General features: G+C 31.9%; 1 protein-coding gene across 1 annotated transcript in view; it reads left to right on the top strand.

Annotated features, from left to right (window-relative positions):
* Positions 1 to 11,216, top strand: part of LOC106459207 (kinesin-like protein KIF28P) — a 65,088-nt gene that overhangs the window by 10,238 nt on the left and 43,634 nt on the right. Inside the window, exons 4-9 of the mRNA XM_022385639.1 lie at positions 2,703 to 2,788; positions 3,636 to 3,743; positions 3,853 to 3,983; positions 5,173 to 5,243; positions 6,969 to 7,029; positions 10,849 to 11,007. Of these exons, the coding sequence (XP_022241347.1) occupies positions 2,703 to 2,788; positions 3,636 to 3,743; positions 3,853 to 3,983; positions 5,173 to 5,243; positions 6,969 to 7,029; positions 10,849 to 11,007 (616 nt within the window). The remainder of the gene's footprint in view (positions 1 to 2,702; positions 2,789 to 3,635; positions 3,744 to 3,852; positions 3,984 to 5,172; positions 5,244 to 6,968; positions 7,030 to 10,848; positions 11,008 to 11,216) is intronic.

The following is an 11,216-nucleotide window of genomic DNA, read 5'->3' as shown; positions in this document are numbered from 1 at the left end:
AATAATTAGTTGCCAGATATACTGCTTTCTGCTCCTCTGTCCATCCATTCATCTCTGCCAGTAGCTGAAACTGTGCTCTATGTGCTTCCCACAGTGCTTTCCCATCGTATTCTTGTGGCTTCCTTCGTACTGAATCACTCCTAGTACTTTACATTCATATCTTAGATGTGACTTCTAATGGGACTGAATATGTCAGCATTAGGGTTTAGCTGCAGGGTCTGAAAGAGGCTTGTCATTGTCTGGGGCTGGTTAAGTCGATGGCTAATGTATCCTCCTTGTGTAAAAGACAATAGATCATCCTTTAACGTATCTAATTCACTTTTAAATTTAATAATGTTTTCCATTTGTACATCTTGCCACTGTTGTAGTTTCTCTTCTTGTTTATTTTCTTTCTCCTCCAACAACTGCTGTAATTTATCTTCTTGTTTATTTTGCTGTTCCAACTGCCACTGTTGCAGGTTTTCTTGCAACTGCTGTTGTCTCTCTTCTTGTTTCTTTGCTTTTCCTCCAACAACTACTGTAATTTCTCTTCTTGTTTATTTTCTTTCTCCTCCAACAACTGCTGTAATTTCTCTTCTTGTTTATTTTGCTGTTCGAGCTGCCATTGTTGTAGGTTTTCTTGCCACTGCTGTAATCTTTTAGGAAAAAGAAAAGAAACAAGAAGCTAACAACTGCTGTAATCTCTCTTGTTTATTTTGTTGTTCGAGCTGCCATTGTTGTAGGTTTTCTTGCCACTTCTGTAATATTTCTTCTTGTTTCTTTTCTTTTTCCTCCAACAGCTGTTGTAATCTCTCCTCTTCTTGTTTCTTTTCTCGTTCTTCTTGTTTCTTTTGGTGCTCTTGTATTGCTGCCATCAAGTCTGCTATGCTGTAGTTTGATTTGTCGCTTCACGTTTCCATTTTTTTTATCCCACTCTCTGACACCAATTTGTTACGTCTCCGTTGTTAATTGATTTCCGTAACTTCGTTCCGACAAAACTTTAGCGACACAAGTCCTTTCTTAAATAAAACTGGTTTATTCTTTCCGAATACAACTTTACGATACACTTAATTTCAACAGTCGCTCTATAACAACACTATAATTGCACGTCTCACGAGGCCAACAATATTTTGTCCGCATACATTCAATTACTCATTACACTGTTGCCGTCACATTGTGAGCATCTTATATATATATACCAGACTAACATATATCTAGTAGTCTCCCGAAAATTCACGAAGGTTCAAGAGAAGTGGCGTGATACTAGTCACGTGACCTCGCTGACTCAACAATACAAATAAACAGAAACATCTGTCATCCATCAAAATAGTTAATAAAAATGTTGGCAGGAACCTCTAGACAATGTATTTTTTTGAGGTGGGATTACTCTTCCTCTAGTAAGTTATCCTCTTTCACTTTGAACAGTTGGACTATACATCCCATCTAGCTAGTTTATTCTTCTATGGGTGATAACACTATTCGTATTTTTCATATTTCCACCCATCAAGTTTGTCATCTCATGACATCACTTGCATCTATTCATCAACATCTCCTGTATGAGATCTTGCAGGCAGAGATGTGGATTATCTCCAGCTCATTGCTTACACCACATTGTGGTTTTCTCTATCCTGGGTTTCGTCTTCCTCCAATTGCCATTTTCCAGTATTCTCAGAGACTCTGTTAAGATGAGTTGGTTATTTTGTTTTTTTACAGCTTTTTCATTTCCGTTATTATACTTCAATGTATATCTACTAGAAACAGTGAACCCACCAACTGTCCAGTGAAGTCTCATGAGGAATACCTCTCTCTCTCTCTCCAGGAACCTGCATTGAGTTAGGGAGTAATAGAAAGTGTTTAGCCTATCTGCTTCTGCTCAGTGTCCACTGTTGAGATATGGTTTTCTGCAAGACTACTCCATCAGTGTATGTATATTTTCCCTTCCGGGCTGTATTTTGCAAGACAAACAACACTTGAATAGTGTCTGCCATCCCTATTCAGGGTAACAAATTGCACAATATATCAGTGTGGGACTTTTTGCAAAGGTGATGATTCCTTTGGTCGGAGCTCCTCTCTGGCATTCTTCCCTCCCAACAAATTCCTCCCTCTTGTTTTATTCTAGTAAAGTAAGGAAGAACTTCTGCTTTCCCAGTCCCAAGCAGATTGGGAACTAGATATGGTGAGTTCCCCATTGGGTTGGTGTAATCCCACTTGAATGAGACCAAGTGGATACACTTTTCAATGAGAATAAGGGCTAGGGTATCACTTGGAAGTGTAATACAGACCACCCCACTACATTATGAATCAACTATTTTCCTGTGAGCTAGGCCAAATGGATGGATATTGTGTGCTCCTTGGGATGCAGGTCTGGAATATTTTCTCCTTGCACTCAATTCTTGCATAAGAAATTTCATGTAAATATTTCTTTAGTATGATACAGCCTGATTTATCACCCTAGCCACACTACACAATCATGCCCAACTGACCACCTGAAAGATAATAGCCAATTGAGCAATTTCTCATCCTGACCATCCATGTAACACTTTAGCACCATGAAAGATTTTTTTGACAATATCTTTTGCTATACCACATCTATTGGGTGAAGAGTATTCCTTGCATGAGATGGATGCTGTCTTCCACCAAGGATCCCTCACTAGGCTCCCCCCTGCTTCTAGTGGGTAACACACTTGATGGATTTGCCTTTCTAGTGCTATATTTTCTGAAAGGAGTTCATCTTTATAATTTCCTTATATGCACTGGCGTCTCCACCATCTTATCATTGTGGGATTCTAGCTCTTTGTTATGCAAAGAGGTGAGTAAACATTTTTGAAATTAACATTTTCCTTACCAAAAATTATATTTCACATAGCCACATCACTTTTCTGTACAACCTCCTACCCTTCCTCCCAATTTCCAGTGAATTTATTTTGCCTCATCAAGAATGAGCCTTTGTTCTAATGCTGGGCATGGAGGATATGTCACTTTTGTATTTGTGGAGGGCTACAGTCTGATGATGATTACATCATAGACTGGCACAGTACATGTGATTATGTGTAAGTGTGGAAGAGATTCATTCAAATCTTGGCAGTGGCACGAGATAATAGCCTTTTGTTGTGCAGAGAGGTGAGTAACTATCTGAAATATATTTTCAGCTAAGAAAAATGTTAAATTTTGGTTTATGACAGTTTTGCTAATCTTGTTACCCATAGAGAAATTTTAAGTTTGTTTTTTTATTAAAGTGTCAGTGCAGGTTTTAACAATTCATTAACAGTGTTGTTTTATGGGTTTTCATATCATGAACTTAGCTAGGGCCATGAACTTTATATTCATTGAAACTATTAACTGGCCTGCAAGTGATGCACACTTTATGGGCTTGTGAAGGGTGATGATTTTTTATTATGCTAAATGTAAAAAGAAACTTATTATTACTTTAATAAATTTAGTAATGTTATAAATGGTGTTAAATTTCTCTATAATCTGCAGCAATGTTTTATTTGCTTTGTTTTTTCTGTGAACTTTGTCTTTTTACAATATTGCTATCCCACCACTGTTGATAGAAATAAATTTATTTTAGTGTAATATGTAGTAACTGTGAATAGTTTTAATTATTTACATCTAAATAAAACTAATCTCTTAAATATTGTATCTGAACTATTCAGCCGAGCTCATACCATTGTTGGCATTACACTGATACAGAAGGCTAAAAATGCAGCAGGACAAGAAACAGCTAAGACATCAGTGGTTAATCTTGTTGACTTGGCTGGAAGGTAAGAACTTTGAATTATTGTCCATTTCAGTCTTTAAAAATTATCAGAGTTCTGTTTTTCTTTTGATGTTGTTAACAGTGTATTGAACATATATTGCCGTTCTATTCAGTGAGCGAGTATCTAGTACTGGAGCAACAGGTGATAGACTGAAGGAGGGAGCAGCAATCAACCAATCACTGTCTTGCTTAGGAAACTGTATTCATGCTCTTGCTGAAAAATCTTCTGGGAAAAATACTAGAGGTAAAGAAATTCATCATTTTAGGAATTGCTTCATGAACACCTTTAGGATTTGCTTCATAAACACCTTGCCAAATATGTTATGTCTGGAAGTTGCAATGGAATACAAAAATTATTTTCTTCTCATTTTAAGGCTATCCAAACATTCAATATTCTTATCTTTTATTTGAAAATTTAAATATGAGAGTTCAAAGACCATTCCCAAAGAAAATAACTTATACCTTACAAATGTTTATTATTTAGTATGCATACTCTTTTATAGTAAACAATTCATATTTGAAAAATTTAGATATGAGACTGCTCTATTACTGTTACATGAAACAGAAATATTTCAGAATATTTGTCCAATTTTATGAGTGTTTAGCTACAGAGAATGAAAATTTTTAAGCACAGCTTGATTTAAAGCGAGGTTTGTTTCTGAAATGAGAGAGTCAGTATTTGCTTAGGTAAGAACAATATGATTTCAACTGAGGATAAATGATTTGCACTGTGCTTATGTTTTGCTGAACAACTATTGAATACTTGTTATTGAATATGAGACTTAAATATATGGTGTTTATATATACATTAACGAAACACTTGGGATCAAAACTCTGATACAGGATTAGAATTAGGTCTGGAATCTTACCTTTACATAATTTTGTGATATTGTACATATGTATTAAAAACAAATGAGTAAACAAAGACAATTTCTTGTGGTAAATGTCTTATTGTGTGCAGCTTGGTTTTTTAATATCTACCTTTTCGTTGGCAAATAAACATGAGTGTTAAAATCATTAACAGTAATTGTGGAGTTTGATCATATTTAACTGCTTTTGAGTTAAGTTAAAGTTATTTGGTGATATTGTAATTGAATTGAATTGTTTTAAATATTTACACCGTTTTGAAAATTAATTTAAATTCCATATTCACGTACACAATTTTTTTGTTGTTGTTGTATTGATATAGGTTACAATTCTGTTATAGTATGATCATCAATTTAGTGATTTTTCAATTTTTTGAGAAATACAAATGTTTTTATTTTCTATGACCTGTTATACTGTAATGTGCTTCTAAGACTGTGATAGAATTATCAAGACAAAATATTCTAGATATCTATCTAATTAAAAAAATGTATTACTTATATAAGCATCATATTTTAATTGTTTTAGTTCAAAACACATATCCATAAATGATATGCATATTTTTCTAGTGCCTTATCGAGATTCTGCTCTAACTCGGCTTTTAATGAATGCTCTTGGAGGGAACAGCAAAACTGTAATGGTAAGGTGTAAACTAGGTTTGTGCTAATTGTTCCAAAATCAGAATTATCCTAAAAAAAGTCAAAATAGATGATGGTCATATAAGTTTCTGAAAAGTTCACACTGTATAGACAAATCTTAATGTTTAAAATCTAAAACAAAAATTTTTATCACACTGTTGAACCTATTTTCTAAATAACTAATAATTAAACAAGTGATTATTACTTGACTGACTTGATCATTATTAATTTCGGCTTTTTTTCAGAGTGAATAAAATGAATTCATTAATGTCATGTAAAATCTTCTCACTGTTGGCTGAATTATACAGGACAAGTATCAAAGATGTAACTTACCTTTTTTAACCTCATCCGTGATTTACCCAAAATAACTCAGGAACCCTCCACATTTAAAAAAAAAGATTTACTCAAGTTAATTTGGGCAAACCATTTTATGTTGTATTTTTAATTATTTGCCCAAATTTATTTACATGTCATCATGTATTACAATAGGCCATCAAAAAAGTAAAATAAAAAACCTGACTTTTTTGAGCTCATTTCCTAAAAAAAGAGCCTGACATGGAATGGGTTAAGAGAGCCCCCCCCCAATGACTCAGTAGTAGGTCAGTGGGCTTATAATGTTAAAAACCAGGTTTTGATACCTGTGGGGGGCACAACATAGATAGCCCATTGTGTAGCTTTGTGTTTACCTACAGATAAACTTTTAAGAGAGATTAAAATTCTCATTCTTTCTTAATGAGAAAGTTTCAGTACATAAAATACTAGCTAATTTAAACTTTTCAAGCTCAAATTTTTACAAATGAAATTTTTTAAAGTGGATTTTATAATAATATTTAATATAATTGTAGCAGATACTTCCAGGTGGGCTAATTTACACACAAAAAAAGAATATGATGACATAAATTGATAGAAAGTTTGAGAGCCAATCATTTTCTTGTAGTATTATTCATTATGAGATTTATAAATTTTAAACTATATATCAGATGATAAATTTTTGTTAAAAGTGTTTTTACTAAAAATGTCTTTTTATACCATATAAGACAAATATATGGCATTCATAATCACTAAGGATTTAGAAATTTAAAACAATATAATGATTATAATGTAAATTAGAAGCATTTTCTTCCATATTTAATGAGTTTTGAAAACTAGATCATAAGTGCCATTTAAAGTTCACAATAAGTATTACTTGTTTTTTTTTGTGTGTGTTATTAAAAGTATTTTAATTGCCAACACAAATACTTTTGTCAGTATGTATCATTGTTAACATAAGTAAAAGGAACAAAATCCAGCAGTTGTGGTGTTTATATGATATTTGTATAGGGAAGAGCCAAAATTTTAGGACAGGAAGTAATTTTAATAGCTTGTATGTTACACCTTTTTTTATGCAAAGTTATAGTTTAGAGTTAAAAAAGAGTACAAACTTGTTAACTTTTTAAATTATCTCTGTTCTGAGATTTAGAGGTTTTATTAGCTTTTGATATATGTTTGTAGTTGTTGTCCTCTTGTGGATTTATGGACTTACAGTGCTAAAATTTGGGGTGTAATTTCCCAACAGATAGCCCAGTGTGTAACTTTACCCTAAAAAAAAAACAATCAATTAAGAATAATTTTCTTTGAATTGCCATTCTTTTGTGCAGTAATACTCCTGTTTTTCTTCTTTTACAAGTTTGTGTTTGACAAGATTAAATGTTTAGTAGGCTCGTAGCTAAAATTCTTATTTGTATTAGATTGCAGCTATTAGCCCAGCAGATATCAATTATGAGGAGACATTGTCAACATTGAGATATGGTATGTTCTTTTTTACTTTTTGATGTTTTACAAATGTAATTCATAATATTTGGGGTCACATATAATTTTCTCTGCTATCTTAAAAATACCTTCTGGAAAGATTTCCACAGTGAGAGCTACAGAAAAATGATACCATGCACTACTGAAAGTTCAAGTATGTTTGCAGGTAAATGTGAGATTGTTTCTTGCTTCTGTTTATTTGGCTGTTTGTATAAAACTGTTTTCAATTATGTTAAAGAAAACCATAGCTACTGACTTATCAAGAACTTTTGGGGGAACTCTTCTTTCACTTTATTTATCTCTTGCACAAATAAAAAAATCAACATTGTATAATCAAGTTAAAAACACAATTATGATCCATTCATTCCTTACAGTTACACTTACACAAAATAAAAACATAAACTAACATTGCTATTAAAAAAGAGCTCACAAATGAATTATGTATTAGGAGAACAATAAGATATCAGTATAAATAAAAACAAATATAACTCTTTGTTTGTGAGTGGGTTATTGCTGAGATTCACCAATTAGTGAAGTTATCCACTTATAGTTTTTGGATAATATTCAATTTAAAATAATAAAAGTAAAATGAACAACTCATTTAAGGGAACTTTAACTTAAAAACTTGATCACTAATTATAATGTATTCCATGCACTTGGGTCTTCACACGATTTTGTTTTTAATTTGAAAAATCACATGATCACACTATGAAAACAATGATGTCCACCTGTAGAAATTGATGAATCACTGTGTATGTACAACTATTAGTATAATGTCATGTACATGTACTCCATATACATTGGAGTACATGGCAAATGCTCCTTTTCCCTGCTAACTTGGCACTTACACCCATAACTTGTTATCAAGCAGTTACAATTAGATACAAAGGAAACTGTACAATAATTAAGCTTATAGGTAACAATATTTTACATCTTTGTTTTATTTAGACAAATTTACTAAAGTTTTTTCATGCAACTTAATTGAAAATTTAAATTATTGTAATATTTGTATTAAATACAAAATTAATAAGTCATAGCTGGAGAATTCAAACCTATGACGGTTGTATCCACTGATGGGTACATTATGTTGGTTTTTGGTTCATATCTTTTCATGACAAAGAAATGATGAAACATGCTTACCATATATTCCAAAGTGATGTAAAAGAAAAGAAGTTTAACCACCAATTTTTTTGAGGAATTCCAATCTTTCAAGGCTTTTCACCAAAATGCAGATTGGTAGAAGCCACAAATGTTTACATAAAACAATGGAAGCTACTGGACATGGTATTTATCAATTTACAAATTCTTTTCATAGGAGATTGTGTGAGCATTTTCAGTGCTATTTGAAACAGCTAGTGTCTTGCTGTCATTAAATTTAAAATGATTATACTGTCATACAATACATGTTCAAACCAGTGAAACAACCAAACACATTACAATGGATTGTGGAGTTCAAATATTTCAGTGAAAAAATTTAGATGAGGAAAAAAAGAAAAAAATTGTGATGTGGCCTTGGACTTTCCCACAGATGACTGAAGAATGTTTGCCATTATTGACACTGGGTGTATACCGGCTGAAGTAGGCAGTATCATATAAGAATGGACTGTATGATGTATGGGTCAGTAGTGAAAGGTATGATTTTCCTCATGCCAAGATTCAGTCCTTCCTTGTTTCAAGTAAGGTGTATTCTCTCCAGATTCAACATAACAGTCGGAAGTACCTCCTCCCCAACCTATACTAGTCTGTCATTTCCTGTGTCATATATTTGCCAGAATAATGTTGTGCTGTGCAGATATAACATCAGTTATGTGATTCCTAGGTTTCAACTGCACAAGGAATGCAAGCTCACAAAATCAAATTTAATACCTAAGGTTCTTCAGGTTACAGAAATAATCGTTGACAGCACTTCTGAAGAATCAGACTGACTGAAGATGAAATGTGAATGCTGAGTGTGAACATTATGTGAAGTGAACATTTTTATGTAAAAAACATAAATTTGGATAGGGAGCAAAATTCCTGTCCTATAAATACATGACTTTTTTAAATCACCATTTACTATCCATATCTCTAAAGTTTACTTTGAGCATATATCTCATTACAATGTTTCTACACCACATAGAAATACTATTACAATAAACTCCTTTAGTTACCCACCAAGCTATGAATGTATACATTCAATTAAACCTTCTAATTATCACTTCACTATAAGAGGACAGTGTACTACATTATTGCACCGATAATTAAAGAGAACTCATTCTCTTTGAAATTATAGGTGTTTTGATACAAGTAGTTTTATTCTTAATGTAATATTTTCTACATACATTTTGTAATGAAACAAGTAATTGATAATAGTTAAAGATTAATTACATGCAATTGTAGATTTAATAGAGAGATGTGGTATTCAAGAGAACTGATATCCAACATATATACAACTGCAGTACAGCAGGTTCCAGGAATATTTTGCTGAGAATAAAATGAACACTGACGGCAAGAAAAATAACCAAACATTAATGAACAACTAAACAAAATCTTTATTCACAAGTTATGTGTGAGTTTGAACTCAACAAATATATTTTATTTCTACTGGCTGTTTTTTATATATTTGTGGTAATTTTCAACTGGCTTCTAGGGCATAAGAACAGGTTGAAAACAAAATGTCTGTACCATTATGCCAGAGATAATATCAGGAGTGATGAAAATACCACACTGTTAATTCAAACCATGGTCCTAGTGCAGTGTCCCAAAATCCTTATATCACCTGTGTCAATGTTCATCCTTATATACATGTTCAAGAGAGATAAATCCATAACTCATATTAGCTTTTACAAGTCTCTGTGCTGTCCACTTTAAATGAGTATGTTCTCACTTCAAGAGAGCATGACACACACAAACAGAACCCAGCAAGTATAAGTCCTACAGAGCAATTGTTGGGACACGTAATCTTTGTCATCGGTAGAGAATGGAGAAAGTGTATGACCTTGCTACCTTCAGCTTACAAGAATGTTGTTAACTACATACAAAACACCTGTATGAAAATTTAGAAACATTTACCTGAATATACCCAAATAAAGTTATATCTATCAATAATTACAGAAATAAAAAATATGGTAATATTTCCAATCATCCTAGAGGTAATTTTTTGTAACTGATCTTCTATGGTTCAATTTAAAATTAGTTGCTGATTTCAATAATTTAAATGCAAGATTTACTATTTTCAGATTTTTATTCATTATTTCCAATGTGTGTATTTTTGGATTTTGTAGCTATGAAATATTCTGTGTTAATTATAACAATTTCAATTTACAACTAAGTGACTTATAGGTTTGTTGTTTAGATTTAGTAATTGTAAAAATATTTTACTTGATTTAAATAAGTACTTTTGTAAAATCTCAAATTTGGTGACTGAGAAGATATTTTTATTGATTTTGCCAATTATGAGACTAACGATTAATTTTTTGAATTTTTGGAGTTCTAATGTGGTAGTATGTATATATATATTTGTGACTTTTTGTTATTTTAGTTACTTTCATTATCAGTATTTATAAATATTTTATTCATAACTTTGATCTTTTCTTGTTATAGGTTAATAAAAAAATGTAAGTTGTTCTTTACTTTCAACTCAAGTTTTGATCTTTAGCTTAATGAGTTTAACCCATCGAATCTAAAATTTATTTATATAATGTTTCTTTTAAATGCAAAATCAGCTGAGGTTTAGATTTATCTATTAGTGTGTGTGTTTCTTGTACTGCAAATAGTTCTGTAATATGCTGGTAATTTGATGTGAATCTCAGAAAGTAATATTTTTATGTGTGAACTTAGCTGACCGAGCTAAACAAATTAAGACAGTGGCAACAATTAATGAAGATCCAACAGAAAAACTTATACGAGAGTTGAGAGAAGAAAATGAAAAGTTGAAAAAAACATTAGATCATGGAGGTGTTGGTATAACTGGTGTAGAACCTGGAATGTCAGAGGATGGTATGTCATAAAAGCTTTATATAACCTTTGAGAATATTAAATTTGGTTCATTTTGTAAAGTAGTTTTTTTTTGGTAATATATAAACTCTTCCTGAACTAATTCAGTAGAGATAATGCTCTGTTCTACATAGAAACAATGCATATTATTTATTTGCTTGGATTTATGTTAATGAGGTACCTATCAATATATATATATATATCAATGTGTC

The sequence above is a fragment of the Limulus polyphemus genome, unplaced genomic scaffold, assembly GCF_000517525.1.
Source record: "Limulus polyphemus unplaced genomic scaffold, Limulus_polyphemus-2.1.2 Scaffold575, whole genome shotgun sequence".
Classification (NCBI taxonomy): domain Eukaryota; kingdom Metazoa; phylum Arthropoda; class Merostomata; order Xiphosura; family Limulidae; genus Limulus; species Limulus polyphemus.
Note: the sequence above shows the minus strand (reverse complement) of the source record. Positions and strands in the feature narration are given on the sequence as shown.